General features: G+C 40.4%; 1 protein-coding gene across 1 annotated transcript; it reads left to right on the top strand.

The window, feature by feature from the left end:
• Positions 1-786: 786 nt before the first annotated feature.
• ZDHHC22 (zDHHC palmitoyltransferase 22) lies at positions 787-19473 on the top strand. Its single transcript, XM_087951956.1, has 3 exons — positions 787-1119; positions 2675-3253; positions 16649-19473. Exons 2-3 carry the CDS (start codon positions 2689-2691, stop codon positions 16912-16914), a joined length of 831 nt encoding a protein of 276 aa, XP_087808082.1. The 5' UTR covers positions 787-1119; positions 2675-2688; the 3' UTR covers positions 16915-19473.
• The last annotated feature ends 531 nt before the right edge of the window (positions 19474-20004 follow it).

Here is a 20004-nt window from a genome sequence, read left to right as displayed (position 1 = left end):
CAAGCATGCTCATGTTTTCCATTCCAAGATGTGATATGTAAAAAAAACTACCTTGCAAGTCAATAATTGCACCACCAATTAAGAGATACGTGCAATGTATCAATTCACATTCGGAATGCTTCAATTTAGGCTAAAGAAAGAAAAAAGTCTCTGAATCAGTCATCGGATTTCTGTGCAGCCAGACTTATCCAATTCCATCATAACTGCCAAGTTCATGAACTGCCTGATCCAGTATGGACTAATATTTAGAATTAGGGAAAGGAGCATTTGTAGAGGTACACAGTGTTTCAGTGCTCATTAACCCCTATTAGGTGGAAATTGGATTTGACTTAATTATACAATAGAGTCTCAAACTTTGTCATTATTTTGGTCCAGAAATGATTACTCATCCCTGTAATTTTTCAAAGCAATCTGGAAGACATTTACAATATGTGCTAAACCAGTGACAAACACAACAAAGCTTTCAGTAATAAATGACACTTAAAGAGGGCAACCCTGCGGGAATGTGATTGCCCTTAAGCCCTGCTTGAAGCTTTTCATCAGCCTCTGATCACCCCTCATAGGAAAAAAAAAGGTTGAAATGGATGGGAGGAAACAGAAGAGAATGTAGTTGAACTCCAAGTGCTACACTTGTCTTTTCTTCCTTATTCCACAGGTCATTGCCTTTCTGAGTTTCTAGGCTCAGCTATATGTTCAAGGGAGGCTGCCTGGAAGGGCTCCAGGTAGAGGTTCACCTCTTCCGGATTTTCACAGACCGCTGTTTATCCCCCCGCCTCTCCAGCGAGGGAGCGAGAGTGCGGCTGTTGGTGGTGCCGAAGGGACAGCTCCCTGTGGCGCGCCTCAGGCGAACGCACATCAGGGCGCTGAAGGGGAGGACAGCTCCCCTGTTAAGACAAAGCAGGAACCTGTGGGGGCTGCAGAGGGAGGACCCCCACTGAGCCCTGTGCATTGGAGAGCTGGTGGCAGCGGCGATGCTTCTAACGGGAGCTCTCTGAGTCCTTCTGCTTTTCCCATTTGCTGCTGCTGACAAAACAGCAGCCGTTGGCCTGGGGGCGCCAGGACACATAAGGAGGACGGTGCTGAATGGACAGCACCTATTGCTCGGCTTCAGGCATCTAGGTAAGTCTCTGTAAATGTGTGTGTGTGTGTGTGTGTGTGTGTGTGTGTGTGTGTGTGTGTGTGTGTATCTGTACGCTAGGGTGGGGGAATCCATAAAGGCTACTAGCAAGGGGATTCCAAGGTTATTTAATAACCCTGGCAGACAGGTAACCAGACAAAGCTGAGTTCACAAATGGAGAAGGAAGTCACTTGGCATCAGGATTAAAGTGCTGGCCCAGAAAAGTTCTTTGCTGTTTTAAGCTGTGTGCTATGGCTAAAGCCATAAGAGTCTTTTCTTGGAGAAATGCAGTTCCTAAGTTTGCATTTCACTAGAGACAGTGGATGGGTGGCGTGTGTCTGTTTGTGTGTGTGTGTGTGTTGTGTGTGTGTGTGTGAAAACCAGGACTGCTGCTAGGGAAACAGAATGCTCTGTGTATTGGTCTCTTTACTGCAGTCATTCTCTTTTCTTTTTTTTTTTAAAAAGAACCCTGTCTTTTAAAGATTTGTCATTGAGTGCTTTATGTATGTGTCGTACATCGATTTGTTTTGGAACAGAGAACGAAGCCTAGAGACACTGTGAGAAAAGTGGGGTGGGGAGGAGGTGAGAAATAGTCATAGGAAAGCCTCCATGTTTGGGTGTCTGGAAGAGAACGTTTGGTAGCTTCATTTTTTAATGTGAACTGACTGCACAGTCACAGCAGCCAGACAGAGAGAAGAAAGCAAGAGCTTTTGGCTGTGTGGCGGAGTTCCTTCCCAGTGCACTGCTGGAGGCTGGGCAGCACTTCAGCAGCTGTTTGCAGCATTTCCTAATTATGTGTATGTCCAGACAGCAGCTGAGAAGATTTGTGGCTTTCAATGCTAAATTAGAGCATTGTTCACCATCTCTATTGCAGCAGATTAGAACAGTCCTCAACTCCCCACTATTATTCAATAACATTGCGCAATTATTAGTAATAGTAAGAAGGACATCCTGCACAGAAGAGGGACTCTGGAACTGCAGACTTTGAAATGAATCCCCCCACGTCTCGATTTAAAGCAGGGGTCTCCAACCGTGGCAACTTTAAGCCTGGAGGACTTCAACTCCCAGAATACCCCAGCCAGCTTTGCTGGCTGGGGCATTCTGGGAGTTGAAGTCCTCCAGGCTTAAAGTTGCCAAGGTTGGAGACCCCTGCTTTAAAGTAAGCTCACTAGTCAATGGAATGCACTTCCAGGCAATCATGGAGAGAACTCAAGCCAGGAAGGGTAGGAGCTGCCAGGGAAATAGGCAGGGACAGAGGAAGAGCCAGTGTTACCCATCAAACGCTGTAATCATATCCGAGTGGTGCCTCTAAAGTACAGCAGAAAGATTCTCTCTGAGGATCTCTTGCATCCTGACTGAGCAGGAAGTGAAGAGGACAAGGAGGAGAGGGGATTGCCTGCAAGCAGAGGGGAAGGAGAAGGGGCTGTAGGAAGGGTTTGCCTTCCCCAACAGTGAACTGGCGAAGGAGGTATGGAGCCTGACATGACTGGGAAAGAGCAAGGGGAGGGGTGAGGTTGCTGGTGGTAATGCATGTTCTCTTCTTGCTCTCCCCTGCAGGAATGTAATCCACAATGCTAGTGCTCAGGTTTCTCAATGTGGTCGCTCCAGCCTACTTCCTCTGTATCTCCTTAGTGACCTTCGTCCTCCAGCTCTTCCTCTTCATTCCAAGCATGTTCAAAGACCCTTCCACCACCCCACTTTTCTCCTCTGCTCTGCTGCATGGGTCTCTCTTTCTGTACCTCTCAGCTAATGCTTTGGGCAACTATATCCTGGTAATACAGAACTCCCCCGAGGAGGACCTGGGGAAGGGCCCAGATTTGGCTAGAGGAGCCAAAGGGGTGGCTGAGTGGCCAGATGGAAACAGGTCCCCTGCTTCAGCCCTGCCTGGCACTCACTTCTGTAGACTGTGTGCCCGAACCACCCAGAGGCATGACCACCACTGTTTCTTCACAGGGAACTGCATTGGGAATAGTAATATGCGGAACTTCATCATGTTCTGTCTGTATACCTCCTTGGCTTGCCTTGATTCCCTGGTGGCTGGGGTGGCTTATATTTCTGCTGCACTCTCAACTTCCTTTGCCAGCCCATTGGCTTTCCTAACTCTTCTGCCTCACTCTATTAGCCAGTTCTTCTCAGGTGAGTATCTTCACTCCTTTTTCTCCTCTTGCAACAATTCTTCAGTTAGTTGTTGTTGTTGTTGTTTACAAAATAAGGAAAATTGGCACAGTTCCTTTGTTTTTTAAAGTTAGAATTTTTAAAAGGGGGGGCACATCTGCAATATTCACATTGAGATGATAAGGGAATAAGATGATGTTGGGTTGTTTTTTTTCTCCCACCAATCTCTCTTGCAGTGATAATATTCAGAGTCATATAATCAAGCTGAATTGCAGGAGATGCTGGATGGAGAAAAAAAGAAGACGTAATTCAGACTTTAATTATGGTTGCAGTCAGAAACTATAGCAATGGTCAGCACTCTGGATGGCTAAGAAGGGAAGGACACATTCACGAAGAATAAGAATATTAGTAGCTTCTCCTGATGGTGGATACGACTGATTGCTATTTGCTACCTTCAGTTTTGGAGGAGTAAAATCCTGATACCAGTTGGTTGGAAATATGAGTAGGAGGTGATATTGTACTCATGTTCTGCTGTGAGTTTCCGATAGACACTAGTTCTGTATGGCAACAGAGTGCTGGATGGGATGAGGTTGGCCTGATCCCTCAGAGATCTTATGCTTTTGATAATACTATCTTCTAACAAAGTTTAGCCAACACTAAAAATTCCTAGATTTCATGAAATTGCTTGAAGTGAATGCATGAGCACTCATTCAATTGTTCATGTGAAAGCTTTGAAAGGTGGTGAAAGATGGCCACACAGCATTCAAAAGTTGACAAGTGTATTAACACCATAATAGCTTTCAAGGAGAACTTGTTCCTCAGAGTATGATTGAGAGAATTATCCTACAAGTAGCCAACATGCAGCCGCCACTTCATGGCAATATGTTTTGATTATTACATTTTTATTTAAAGGAATAAACTTCAGATACCAATACAAGTCGGAGAAAACTTCAGATACCAATACAAGTCAGAGAATATGTATGTGAAGATTAATTGTATTGTATTAGCTCAAATAGCAAAACGTCTAGCAATATCCTGTACATACATACCCATTTCACATGATCAGAATTAAATGTATAAAAAATTAAGAATAAAAGCATAAATCTGTGTGAGCCATTTAAAACCCATTAACTAAAGAATACAATTTTTGGAACTTGGAAAGACTTATTTCCGAGAAGGTACATATAGAATGAGATTATTTAGTTCTTCTACTCAATACATTTGTTAGGATTAAATGTTTTTGAGAGTGAAACTTCTGCATAAACATGTACAGGATAAATGTACATAGCATGTATATATCAATTTGACTCTTCAGGTATTTTAATATGAAATAAATTTTGATTTTGAACTTCATAGCCAGTACCAGATTTTGTTCTAAAATTCCTCCAACCACTGCTGTTAGTAGAAAATTCCAAGAATCAAAGCATAGAAAATAATGAAGGATAAGGAATACTTTGCATAATACCTTATGGTTCAGTTCTGAAAATAACTGGGTAAAACAAAAGATTTTCTCTTTTGATGGACATTGTCTGTATAATCTTTCTATATTTTACTAAAGCTTATGGAGGGATGGAAAAAGGAAAGGATTACAAAGAATGGCAGGAACATGATTATATGTACATGATATCCATTGGCAGACTGACCTAGAATGTGTTCATGGGGATTCTTTATTGTTTTATTATGAATAAATGCTCCCAGCTTGGTTTTTAGATACCATGATACATTTGAATTACAGAATCATAGGACTGAAAGGAACCTCAGAGATCTTCTAGTCTAACCCCCTGTTCAAGGCAGGAACCTTATACTATCCCATGTTAGAATTAGAATTAGAATTCTTTTATTGGCCAAGTGTGATTGGACACACAAGGAATTTGTCTTGGTGCAAATGCTCTCAGTATACATAAAAGAAAAGATACATTCGTCAAGAGTCAAGAATCCTAAGGTACAACACTTAATAATAGTCGTATGGTACAATAAGATCTTTCTTAACCGTAATTGCCTGATACAGAATGAACTCCATTCTTCCTCAGATCTCTCTTGCGGGTAGAACCGTGTAGCGTTATCATTGCCTCTGCTTGCATTAGTCATATTATGGGCTTCAGCAGGCTTTCTGACACTTGCAAGATTATAGGATCTGCTTTAATTAAAATAATGATGTAGCTTCCCGGAGGATCTGATGACAGGAAGAGCCTTGACAGGGAAAGAGAACTAAATTATGCTGTCACTAGAAAGTTTCTTCTTTCACAGCATCTTCTCTTAGATATGTGAGACATGAATTATTCTGATGCTGAAATATATGTAATTGTGTCATCATTTATTACAGTATTTGTATAGCATTAGTTCCAATGGGGCTCTTGGCTGTTTATATACTTATAAAAATCTGAAAACCATGTAATTTTATCTTCGGTTGTAATAAATACAATTGCTCTAATTCTCCACTGTAAGTGAAATCACAGACTGAATGTTGATTGAAACAATTAAGTTTTGAATACCTTTCAAAAGGCAGAGAAGGTGCCATTCACACTCCATGGAATGGCAATTCCACAGTGATTGAGCACATACAGAAAAATATTTCAAATTCTTTTTCCTGATATGTAATATCCTGAACAGGAAGCAAGCACTCACTAGAATGGTTGACTCTGTATGACTCATGCAATCTTGAAGATATTAAGATATCAACCATATAGTTCTTTATAAGAGAAAACCAACATTTCAATTTACCCTTAGAAGTCTATTGACAACTGTAGCATCCACAACATTGGTTTCATATCATTCTAGTGACTCTCAGTCACCAGAGAATAGGCTGTTGCATTCTTAACCAATTCTAAGTCTAGGTAGTCTTCAAAATACATTGCCGTAATCTAACCAAGAGTTGATGAGGATGTGAGTAATTGCTACCCATGCCTCCTGCTTTAGGTTGGGCTACAATTGATGCAGACCACCCTAACCGTGGCCTCCAGTTGCCTATTTAGCAGTAGCTAAGAGTTTAGAAAGACCCAGAAATCATGTACCTGCTCTTTCAGGGAGTGATAACCCAACCAGGTTATAACAGAACCAAAGGAGAATGATATGGTTTCTGGGCAAATAGCACCTCTGTCTTTTGTTGTTGTAGAATCATTATTATTGTTATTAACATAATAATATGTTAATAATGTATTAATCTGGCCATCCACCTTACTAACTGAGATTCCACTCCACTATCCAATCTAGCATGTGACTTCATGTTGTTTACCTTCAGCTGCAACAATTCCATTTAAATTGCTGCCTTATCAGTACATACCAAGTTCTTTTCACAAGTCATAGCTCCAAGCTTGCCGTGATCAGAAAAACATCTTGAAAATGCTTGAATCTGTGAGAAGGGTCCACACTTTTCAAGATTTTCTTCCTACATAGATAAATCCCAGGAACAGTAATAAAGATCATTTTCATAGTAGGAATAGCAACAACTTGAGAAGCTGAATTCTACTAGCTAGATCCTGTGGAAGAAATAATAGTTCTCTCTTATGTTTATGCATTTATTGTATAAAAACCCAGATGAAACAATGAGTGAAAATTAAAATTAGAAAAATTTCAGCATCTTTTTCCAACTGAATGCCTACATCCCTTATGTGCTGAAGTACAATTACCATGTTTGCAGATTGCAGTAGTAAGAGTTGAAGTCCAGCTCAACTGAGGAGCATAAAACTGAGGAAAGCTGAGTTACAAATTGGGTAGCCAAAAATGGATTTCAACACTAGCATGGAATACAAAGACATCATTGTGGGTTAGCATTTCTAACACCATTGTTAGCAACAGTTTCATTATGATCATAAGGAAATCGCCCTTTATCCATTGGGAAGAAAAATATATTCAGGTATTAAAGTGTAGAGAAGCTGCGTAGACTGGCTTTTATAAACTTTACTCAGAATGAGTCATCAGTTTAAAAATTAATCTGTTTATTTGCTTACTTCAACAAGACTAAATAGCTGCATGTATTTTTCAGTAAATGGAGTAGAGAAGATTTATATTGTTCTTGGAGGAGGTAGCAAAGCAAATGACTTCCCTGCTACTGAAGATTAGAAATCATGACCCCATATGAAGATTGCAGCTTTTGGGGAGAAAATATGCCTGCAATTCCTCCAATAGAACCAGGGGATAAAAGTGGGTAGCACAGGAATCCAATTAATATTTTTCTTCAAATTCCTTATATGCTACTGCAAATCCATCTTCCAGAAGACTAATCATACATAACTATTTTTTTGCTTTTTATAAAAGACTGGTCTGGGCTTTTTTTTTCTTAACTGTTCATGATGCAACCTGACAAGAATGAAAGGACACACTGTATTTAGAAAAAAAATGTTAAATTAATGTCACGTTTATAGAAGTATTTTGAAGGAGCCAGCTGCCACTGTTACAGCTGTCACAGTTAATGAAAGCTATTTGCTACCATGAAAAGTGTGATTCTCCTGTCCCTCATGAGGACACTGTAACTAAAGGGCTTGATGAAACTTGATGAGCATCAGTAGAAGGACAGAAGGATGTGCTTTTCCACAATAGTGGAAATTAGTAAATTCATTCTTACCTAATTCCATCAATTCCTGATATAAATGTTTGCTAAATAAGCAATGTTCAGAGGCATTTTATCCCAGAATACTAAACACAGAGCACAAGTAACAGGTCAAGATCTTCATACCGTGTCAATATTTGCTGTGTGCAGGGTTTCCTCTGTGTATATTCTGGACTATAATCTGATAGATCAAAACAAGATGGAAAACTGGAATCAAGATGCTTTAACTTTGGTCTCACCCACTGTAACTCTTCTCTTCCTGTTCCTTTGAGATCAATCTGACAAATAATAGAAATTGGTGATGTAATGTTGAAGAAATAGCTTTACAGATAGATCTTGGAGGTTGAAATGCCACTGGCTGCCACTTGTATCCAAAATGATATAAGTAAAAAGATAGTCCCAAAGGTGCTTTTTCAAGAGGCAACTGGACTTCCTTGTTTTTCTTTGAAGACATTTTGCTTCTCAACCAAGAAGCATCTTCTTGGATGAGAAGCGAAACGTCTTCAAAGAAAAACCAGAAAATCCAGTTGCCTCTTGAAAAAACACCTTTGGGACAACCATGACCTGGATGACTGAGAATCTTCATAAACAAGTAAAAAGGTAGTATAAGCATCCATTTCTAGAGTGCCTACTGCCCATAGAGCTGTGGTGGTGAATCTATGGCATGCATGCCACAGGCATGCAGAACAATTTGTGCCCGCACATGAGCCGCAGGCAAACGTACCTCACTGTACATACATGCGCCTCCCAGCTGATTTTCGGCTGGTTTGAGGCCTTTTTGGCCTCCCAGGCTTGAGGAAAGCCTCTGCAGTCTGAAAAATAGGCCCGTTTCACCACTTCCTGTATTTCCGGAAATACAGGAAGTGGTGAAACGGGCCTATTTTTCAGGCTGCAGAGGCTTTCCTCAAGCCTGAGAGGCCGAAAAATGCCTCAAACCAGCCGAAAATGAGCTGGGAGGCGCAGTGCAGGTAAGGGGGCAGGGGATTGCGTGCACATGCACAGGGGGCGTGGGAGGGCATGCGCATTGCCTTCTGGGTGCTGGCACATGAGCGCGCGTGAACAAGCACGTGCACAATTTTTGGCAGAGGAGCCCAAAAAGGTTAGCCACCACTGCCACAGAGGAAAGTGAGGCTACTTATGGTTCAACCTTTATAGATAGGAATTTAAATTGGCCTGATTCTGACCTTTCTTCCTGACATTCTCTTGACAATCTCTTCTTTGGTTGAGATGATAATATTGCAAAGGACCTTTTAGAAACCCCTGAAGGAATTGCAGGTACTCTATTGTTATAAGTTTCATGAGGAATATAGGAAACTTTTAACGTTGCATGAAGCTCTATACAGTAGAAGAAAATTCCCCTGTTATCTCAAGGATGTTTAAAGCACAATAATTTAAACTAAAATATGTTTAAAAGTAAAAGTCCAAGCAATGGTAATTTTCTACTTATTTCAGCCTGGCAAATGTGGAAACCAAAGCCTAATACACTTGCCTGCCAGGCCTCCCTATTTTTATATCACTATGGTGCCATTTAAGAGAGAAAATCATCAGGGATCCTACTCCATGGCTATTTAGTAATTTATTTATTAGATTCATATCCAGTTGTTCCTTTAGGAATTCAAGGCAGCTATAATTAAATTTATCTAAATTTCACCCTGGCTTACATTCTTAAATATCACATTCTTATCTAATCCATATCAGGTATCGCAAATAAGGAAAAATGTCTGGATTTGCTTTTTGATTTGCTTGCTGTATATTATCAAGATTTTCAGAAAACTTGTTTCTTGGAGGGGTTGATGTTAATGAGAAAGAAGGGGAGAGATTGAGCTTGGCTTTAGGATTACACTGGGGAAGTGGGAGAAAGGGATGGAGAGAATGAGATCTTCATGGGGGACGGAAGAGTAATGATCTGGAAATCGTTAGGATCAATACTAATCATACTTTGTTTGAGTGGCCAAGGTGTGCTATTCTCTGGACTCAGGAGAACTGTCAGTAGGAGGCAGAGCTGAGTGTTTGTTTGACTTGGTAGGCAAAGTAGACTCCTTGGTGTTAATTTTTCCACTGGGACAAGATTGCTCTCTGTCCTGCCATGATATTCTTCACAGATAGCAGATGGCATGGAATGCCACTCGCCCCAGGCTGATGGATGATTACATGCTGCTCTTCTATAATCAGGAAGATTAAGAGAAAGGAAAGTGATAAAGGTGTGTATGTGTGGGGGGGGAGGCGGTGATGGCTCAGCGGTTAAATTGACTGCTGAATTTGTCAGCTGGAAAGCTGGTAGCTCAGATTCGAGGTCCGAGTGCCGTGTGATGCGGTGCGAGCTCCTCTTACTTGCCCCAGCATTCTGTGTACCTATCAGTTTGAAAGCATGCAAATGGGAATAAATAGGTACCACTTCAGTGGGAAGGTAACAGTGTTCTGTGCATCTTGGCATATAGTCATGCTGGCCACAGAAGTGTCTTCTCACAGTTAAGAAACGGAGATGAGCATTGCCTCCTAGAGTCGGACAAGACTGGACAGAGGAAACTTTTACCTTTACTTTTAAGTGACAATTGATTATATTTAGTCAGGGTGCGCTTTGTAAATAGGTCACTTCATTCCATCGATCCCTGTACTATTTAGGTACATCCAGTTTTCTTAAATGAGATTTTTACTGGATCCATATAATCAAGGATGAAAATATCAAATTAAAATCCTACTTAACCAAAGATACACAGTTTTTTGTAAATGGCCTACTTGCTAGAATGAAAGAATGTGGGGCTTTGATATTCATAAGTTAGCAAGAATACTTCATCAAGTTTCATTCCAGGGGACATCTATTCAGGAGAAGTTGTACCTTGTATTTTTAAGAGCCCAAGTTTCAAAACACTTTTGTTAATTTGAGGTGTTTATTGGCTGAGCTTATTTCCTTATGAAACGAACAAGTGATATTTACAGGATGATAGATGCTGAGGTTTGAAGTAGGAGGGAGAAGACACAGGTTCAAATGCCCATTAAAGCCATGGGGTTACACTGGACGTCTATATTTCAATTAATATTCCTCTGCACAACCCATCTCATGGATTATTGTGGAAACTAAACAGAAAAAAATATACTTGGTTCCATGGGATCCTGGAAGAAAAGTAGAATATAAAGTAAATACATAATATAGCCCCAAATGCTAGCAAAAAAAAAAAAAAAAGATCCATTAAATAACAAGGACAAAGCCCCAGAAGATCCAGGCATGCAGTGATTGTGGCAAAGTGGCAGAGTCTTCGTTTGCTGAAGGACGCTCTCTTGGCCCACCTGGGGAGGAGGCAGTAAGGTACTGTGAGCAGCGGCTCTCTAGTTGAAGTGACAGCTGCCACCTTTGCCTGGGGAGCTGCTGTCCATAGCACTTCCTTGCCTCCTCTGACAGCTCCACCCTTGTACTTCCTCCATAGTTGGGCCTGTTGACTTCCCTTCAACAGATGAAGCTCCACTGCCCTGCCATGCTCACCATTTGCATCTTGGGGCCACACCCTCACCCAGTTCCTGGATCCTGGGCCAGGGGTGGGAAGAAGATGGAGGTCAGGAATCAGGCAACAGTAATAGAGCACCAGGCAGCCAAAAGGGCAGGTATGAAGGGGGAGATAGGTGAGTGGGAGGAGTTAGAGTGCACTCTGTGGTCATAAAGGTAGGCCAGTTGCCAAGTGCCCAATTTTTGATCATGTGACCATAGGCATTTTTGCAGCTGCTGTAACTTGGAGGACTGGCCATAGCTACCATTTGTTCAGTGTTGCCATAACTTCATCGTTCAAATGGTCGCTGAGTGAATGGTCATTAAGCAAGAATGACCTGTATGTATGTTAAAAATGTTTACAGATTATTCTAATCAAACATCTATTCTGGTTGCACAGATTTTAACCCAGTCTTTCTTTTAAACTGATAGGGAAACTTTCCATGTGCAAAGAGATTTCCTGTTGTATCGTGCTTGTCCTTTTTACTGTAATAGAAGTACTGGATCTGTGCCTGCAGGCCTTTCAGAAAGATGCATATGTTCCTTGATCAAAGCAAATATATTCAGGACCTGATGAGGTTTGGAAAAGAGACATTCTGATTATGTCTGTTATATTAGTACCCAACCACAATGTGTTTCTCTACCAGCAGTGTTAGTTCAGATCAGCAAAAACCAATCAATCAAACAAAAACCATTCGAGCTAAGGAGAGATTAGGTAATCTTTAATGATCTTGATTTTGTGAACAGATTTTTGGAGTATAGGTTGGAGAAACTCGTTGCAAAGGAGGAGGATTGAAGTGACTGTACAATATAAAGTACAATCGGTTACAACTTAGATTAAAATAAAGGATCCTTCACAAAGCAGCACTCCAAACACTGCTAAATTAGTGAAGAGCTATAGTGGTACAAGAAACTTTGATCACTGTTCACAATGAATTAAACTTCTTAATTAAAACTTTCACTTTGAAGTTTCCCTTTTAAATCGCTGTGCAGGAGAATGGTCCACAGCAGGACAGTTCTCCAGAAGACTTGAAAGCTGAAAGGTGCAGCAACAAGAAGCTACGGGGCATCAAGCATGTGATAGAGTTGGAATGGCTGTAGTAGTGGTAGTAATTATGAGAAATGTGGCTATTACAAGATCATAGAAAAGATGCTGAAACATGACGAAAGCAAGCAGAAAAAGTCTATTTCTGTTGTATCTTCATTGCTTCTTACAGATAATTCAGTGTTAATGTGCAAAATGACTCCAGACCCAATTGTTTGTACTCTCCAGTCTAGCTCACATGTGTCTGTAGTAGAATTAATATCTCAGCCTCAAACTGTCAAAGCTTAGCATATCTGGCAACCTAGCAGAGTCCCAAAATGAGGAATTAAATGCAGCAACATTGAACATCTCCTGATTGCTTCAAAGGGGATAATGCTGCTTGCAACATGTCATATGCCACACGTTTCTATTTAATTCTTTCTAGAGATTACAGAGTTTGTGCAGAAAATCTGTAAATCTGGAATTCTCCCCTTTATTTACCCAATCAAATGATACTTTAAGAAATGCAAAAAAAGAGAAAGAAACCTATCACTTTAAAAAGTGAGGACATTAAGACTGCAGAATGTCTTCATGCTGTTAATTTTATTATATATGCAAATATAGAAATCATTACTATAAGACAAACTAAGTAGGTATCAATATTAAACTGGGATCAAAGAATTTCTCGTGGCTGAATCTGCTGTACAGCTGCTGGCTCCAAAAAATTGATTTCAGGATTCCTGATTCTCTTTCTTGTCATTCTTTTTTATATGCCCATTTAGATCAGTCGGTTGTTTTAAAAGAAGACAAAGTTAAATACAAGACTGTCCATAGTAAAATATGATACATTAGTAGTTTAGGGTAGCCAAGTGCAAAGAAAAAAAGCTATGAAGTCTTAGGTGTTCTCGGAGCATGGCTGTTTATTTGCCAACATTTCATTATCTGATTAGGTAATATTATCAATGTTGGCGAGTGTGGTTTTCTCCTTAGTATTTCCTTGATTAGAATATTGTTTTCTGCTTGATTGTTTGTTAGGTGTAATCCCTGATTATCTGGGTTTATTCACATGTACACAGCATTCAAAAGAGGCAATAAACAAGCTAAGTAGGAAATAAAGAGACCAAAACACATCCTATCCAACAGGCAACACCCAGATGAGTAGGGATTATGTGTACACCATTCAAAAGACAATAAAGAAAGCAAAGAAGGAAACAAAAAGACAAGAACACATCCTCTCTAGTTTAGCACGGATTAACACCAGACAAACAATCAAGCAGAAAACAATATCCTAATCAGAGAAGAACTACCAAGGAAAAAACCATACTCCCACCAATACTGGCAGGGCAAGCGATTGTATATAAACAGAGAGCAAACTCAACAATTACTTGCACTGATGATATTGCAGTATTAGTCCAGTATGTGAGCAAATAACCAAGCTCAGAGAGTACCAAGGACTTTAGAGGAAAATATATTATCTTCTATTAGATTTCTACATCTTTAATAATTGTACAGAAAGGAGAAATTCAGCAGAAATTGAACTATGAAAGATGCAAGAATCCTCTCCCCCCTTTTTTTTTAACACTAGTTGCTGTTACTGAAAATGAATTATATTTACCTGAATTGACTGGTTATGTTGAAAATTACTCTAATTAAATTATAATCAAGAGAATGCTGGAAAATAAAATATTTATAAGACAATCTTATGCAAATATACCTGCAGGTTAGCTCCATTGGGGTTAAAATGTGTATTAATGGGTTACGTTCTATAGGGCTATTTCCTTTCAGGGTGTTTATATTCTTTTCTTTTTCTTGTATTCAATTGGATCCAGTTGTCAGAGACTTTCTCGAATGTTTTCTTGACAAGGTTTTTCAGAAATGCCATTGCCTCCTTCGTAGGGCTAACCCAAAGTCATCCAGGTGGCTTTGTGCCTAAAGTCAAACTAGAACTCACCATCTCAGTGTCTAGTCTTAACCATTACACTAAACTGGCTCTCATTACAGCTTTAATTTTATACTTTTCTCCCCTCCTAGCTATCTGGGAAGGAGATAATATAATATATTTCAAACTCTGCTCACTGTAATGGGATAACTAGCTATCAGTAGCTTACATCTGTTTCTGAGTCTGCTACTGGCAAGCTATGCTCTGCAAACCAGCAGTGACTGAATGCCTCTGAATATCCCTGCATATTCTGCCTTGCCATGATTGTCCAACAGCTTGCCTGTTTCTATTAGATCCAGAAGGAGAGGGCAAAACAAGTGTTGATCTTTCAGCATTTAACATTGAGGATATAAAGAAGAGAGATAACACAGCATGAGGAGGAACAGAGTGCTCTGGGGCATATACAGGTAGTCTTCAATTTACAACCACAATTGAGCCCAAAATGTCTGTTGTTAAGTGAGACATTTGTTAGTAGCAATAGCAATAGCACTTAGACTTATATAGTCCTTTATAGTGCTTTCCAGCCCTCTCTAAGTGGTTTTACCCCCAACAATCTGGGTCCTCGTTTTACCCACCTCGGAAAGATGGAAGGCTGAGTCAACCTTGAGCCTGGTTTGAACTGCTAAATTGCAGGCAGCCAGCAGGCAGCAGAAGTAGCCTGCAGTACTGCACTCTAACCACTGTGCCACCGTGGCTCAAGTAAAGTGAGGTTTGCCCCATTTTATGACTTTTTTTGCTACTTTTTTTTAAGCGAATCATTGCATTGTTAAGTTAGTAACATGGTTTCTTGAGTGAATCTGGCTTCCCCATTGACTTTACTTGTCAGAAAGTCGTAAAAGGGGACCAGGTCACCCCGGGACACTGGAACAGTCATAAATATGAGCCAGTTGACAAGCCTCTGAATTTTGATCACATGATCATGGGAATGCTGCAAAAGTTGTAACTGTGAAAAATGGTCCCAAGTCACTTTTTTCAGTGCCGTTGTAACTTTGAATGGTCACTAAAGAAACCATTGTAAGTTGAGAACTCCCTGTAGTTTGATAGTGTTGGTTAATGATAGGTATGATACTGTGTGATAGTGGTGAACTTGGGGGCTGACCCTGCAAACCAGTATTTTCTGGGGGGTCTTGTTGTTTTTCTTTAAGGGGGAACCGGCTATAGTTCTTTACCTAATCTCAAATCTGCCAGCAAGTGATTTAAATGCGGAGAAGAATGATCTATCCCTTCTGTGGTAGGTGTATATACAGAGAAAGTGAATGAATGGATGACATCATTCACTTAGGGTTCTGGCACTGGCTGGTGGCCTTTAAGGTTACCTCAGGGAATGTCAGTCTGGACAGGAAAGTAGCATACCTGTGGCAATTGTAATGGGTGGATGTTTCTCAATTACTCTTTACTGATGTCATCAAGCCAACTTCCAGAGAACGCTGATATTCAGGTTAAGGTTCATTTTTGTATTATCTTTCATTCCTTTCAGTTAGATGCATCCAGCACTTCAGGCAATATCAATATGACTACTTTGTCCATGTAGTCAACCAATATTTTGGGATGTTCACGGTTTTAGTAAAATTGGCAACCAAATGGCTCTGCCTTTCCATTCTTCCATTTATTGGTTTAGGACTGTGGGCTCCTACAAAGATGAGGGGTGTCAAACTATTTTCCAAAGCACCAAAAGGTGAGACAAGAAACAATGGTTGGAAACAGAGGTGTTATTCAGCAGGTTCTGGAGAACCGGTAGCGGAAATTTTGAGTAGTTCAGAGAACCAGCATATACCACCTCTGACTTTTGCAGTATCCTTCCCCTGTTATGCCCACCAAGCCACGCCCACAGAATCAGTAGTAAAAAAAATTTGAATCCCACCACTGGTTGGAAACTAACCAAGAAGAGAAGCAACCAAAAGCTAAGAAATTTCATCACAGTGAGAGCAATTAACCAATGAAATAGTTTGCATTCAGAAGTTGTGGGTGCTCCATTACTGGAGGCTTTCAAAAAACAGACTGTACAACCATTTGTCTGAAATGGTGTAGGGTCTCCTGCTTGAGAAGGGGTTAGACTAGGAGATCTCTAAGGTCCCTTCCAACTATTATTCTATGTTCTAAGTCAGTTCCATTCCTGTTTCTATCTGATTCGCATTCATGTGCTTTTATTTGGTCTCTGACCACTAATATACAATCACAAGACTGAAGTGTTGGATAAAAATTGCCACCCACCTTCACTCGGAATGACTAATAGCAATGCTGGCTGGAAGTTGTGATCTAACACATTTTGTGAGGAGTAGATTAGGAAATGTTGATATACAACTCGAACACATATAGTTAGATATCCTCAACCTGACAATTCCTGGCTTGAATGTCTGCAGTGCAAAAAGAATTGATAAAATAACCCATCTCTTTCTCGCTTTCTTTTTTTTTCTCATTGGCATTTGCAGGAGCTCTTCTAAGCTCAGAGATGTTTGTTATCCTCATGCTATACCTCTGGCTGGGGATTGGACTTGCCTGTGCCGGCTTCTGTTGCCACCAAATGTTGCTGATCTTGCGAGGCCAAACACGGTACCAGATGCGGAAGGGGGTGGCAGCCAAAGGCCAGCCCTGGAAGAAGAATCTCGAGGAGGTCTTTGGGAAGAGGTGGCTGCTTGGACTGCTTATTCCTGTGCTCAGTGTGGGAAGTGACTATCACCAGCAGAAGGAGAAGTGACAGCTCCCTTAACACTTAGCAACATGCACAGGTGCACGCACACGCAAACACGTGCATGTACACACGTTTGCTGTGGCGAAATGCAGCTCTTGGATATATTTGTCCTTTCCCTACCATGTAGCCTTGCAATGTATCAGAACTGTTGAGGCCATGGGGCTAACTCTAGGGTTTCAAAGAAGTGGGACTGACCACCTCTAGTACAACTGAAGTTACGCCAGTCATCTCTGGGTGGCTAAAGATCTTAAGCAATCCTTCCCTTGAGAAGCCAGTTCTCTCCTCCATTTCACCCCAATGGTTGAGTTTCCTCCCACCTTGGCTTTTGTGCTTAATTGGGGGAGGAGGAGGAGGAGCATCCTCCTCCTTCAGCTTCTCCAAGGAGGCCTGTATTGTCATGAAGAGGCTGTAAGCACAAGCATGGGTTCCTGGGAGATTTGCCCAATGTGTTAGCTGAAGGTTTTGGTGGCTTAAAATGACCCCAATTAAGAAAGAAGATGCTTTTTTTTTTCCTTTGCAAACAGTGGGCAATAGGGATGGTTAAATTTTTCAAAGTGGAAGAAAATACTCACAAACACACGCGCGCACACACACACACACACACACACACACACACGAGATCTGGAAAAACAAGTAGAATTTGCTTATGTTCTGAAATGGAAAGCACTTATTTGTCCCCCTAACTACCTCTGCTCCAATATGCAGGAATGGCATTTAATAGCCCTCCCAGGAGAGGATATACATTCCCCGCCTTCTTTTCGAATCTCTGCAGAATGCAGCTTGTTTTTTTTCCAACCTCTCTGTCTCCCAGTGCTGCTTGAAATGAATCTAGCTCCAAGTATCACTAGCAGTACTCTTTGGGGGCGATTGCGGATGGGGGCATACAGATGAAAAATAGATGGAGTTATGTAAAGGGGAGGAATGACTCTCCCCTGATGCTTTGAACTCTGAAAAAAATTGCCATTGATCTCTAGCAAGCCAGGAGATCAGCAAGAGAAAGCAGGAACCTGTCATTCTGCATCTGTCACAGAAGAAGTCACGTGAAATACTCAATTGAATTATTGAAGAGAAAGTAGCAGCCCTCAAAGCAGAACTTTGCAATCAGTCAGGATATCATAATTAATAAGATGAAGACTTTGACCCATGCCTGGGAGATAAGAACACACTAGGGACAAACTCAGCCTCACTCTCTCATTTCTACTTGGCATGTCCTCTTAAGCTAAGGTTTATTTCATAGCCTGTTTATAACCCAGTGAATGGCTTTTTGGATGCACCCATTCCACTCTTCACTAACCAACAGAAAGTGGCTGGAGGTGAATCTTTCAGCTTTGAGAAGCCAGTTCCTGGGTTTAAACAAGAAATCCAATCAATCCGCTGATTTTTAGCTCAATATATACTCTTGTGTTCTCTGTGCTTGGATTCTATAATGGAAAGTGCCTGATTTGTGTTTTTTTTTTTTAAAGAAAAACTATCTTCTCATTGTGAAATTTGCAGAAACGTAAAACCCATCACAATTTCAAAATTCAAAACATTTTTTTCCAAAATCATTTTAGTGTGTCTCTGTGTGCGCAGAGAGCCCTGTGCATGTGCAGAGAACATAATTCTTATGAGAAAAAACACACATAAAAATTTAAATATAGATGCACTCTCCCATTTATTATTCAACGCAGTATTTTGTGTCATCATTAGGTATGTGAACAAAAGTGTTCCAAAACAATAATGACTGAACAAGGAGCAAAATGTACAATACAGGCAATATAGGATGTGGGTTTAAAATACAAACCTATTCAAAAACTTGGTGAAAAAAAGATTTTTATGATATCAGAAAGGTATAACTACATGCGGTGAGAACAGAGCAAGTCACCAAGAGAGAACATCAACGAAGAGGCACCAAACTTTTTATCTTGGATAATGCAGATACTTGGAGAATGATATCTATGGACAGGTTTACTTGTTTTGGAATTGAGTTTCTTTTTTTAGCTGCCCTTCTTATATGGGTCCTGGAGTTCTATGCAGGGAATTGAAAATCCAAGTTATGTCCCAAAGTACTGAAATAAAAGGCTAATATGAAAATAAAAATCCTACCCTCAATATCCAAGTCTATGTCACAGAGGATCTGGATTCAAAACATTCCCGGATTCAATCCATTCTTTTCCAACCAATTGACCATTATTCATAGTTAATATTAATCAGCAGAAGTAACCTCACTGTCTTCTTGAAGTACCTGGAGAAATTCTGGAGAGGCAGTAGATGCTGGTGATCCTTTTTTAAATGACATTTTTAATCCACATGTATTTTTTGGTGGCACCAATACATTCAGCGGAAACAAATAAAATAACATAGTCTGAAGAATTGCTTTGATTATAAGAAATCTTAGGAGAAAAAAAATAACCAGTAAGTTAGATAGATGATAGCACATTTAGAAAAAAAAAAAGGCCTTCTAGTAAGACATGCACTTGCATGAAAATATATTTAACTACCTACTTAATAATATGCTGCATTTGCACAACAATAAAGTGTTCGGGGATTTTTGTGCTTTGTATGTTGTCATCTTTCTATGCTGTACCTAACAAAATGAAATTCAGTGTGGAGAAAAGTAAAGTCTTAGACTTTATTTTATTTATTTATTTATTTTGATTTGTCAATCGCTTACAAGATAACAGGCAAAAGCATAAACATAGTTATGAATACATGAAATGGATACATATAAGAAAAATAAAAGAAACAATAGGACAGGGACGATAGGCACGTTGGTGCGCTTATGCACGCCCCCTACAGACCTCTTAGGAAAGGGGTGAGGTCAATAGTAGACAGTCTAAGGTTGAAGTTTTTGGGGTTTGGGGAAGAAACGACAGAGTCAGGTAGAGTATTCCAGACATTGACCACTGTTGCTGTTGCTGAAGTCGTATTTCCTGCAATCAAGGACACTTAGGCAAGAAAAACCAAAAGTACACATATAGACTGGGTCAGAGGTGGTATTCAGCAGGTTCTGACCAGTTCTGGAGAACCGGTAGCGGAAATTTGGAGTAGTTCAGAGAACCGGCAAATACCACCTCTAACTGGCCCACCCCCATCTATTCTCTGCCTCATGAGTCC

This window comes from Notechis scutatus, chromosome 1 (assembly GCF_049901735.1).
Source record: "Notechis scutatus isolate UNSWTSFEM ecotype Mainland chromosome 1, rNotScu1.2, whole genome shotgun sequence".
NCBI classification, from domain to species: domain Eukaryota; kingdom Metazoa; phylum Chordata; class Lepidosauria; order Squamata; family Elapidae; genus Notechis; species Notechis scutatus.
The sequence above is the reverse complement of the archived record's forward strand: the minus strand, read 5'-3'. Positions and strand labels throughout refer to the sequence as shown.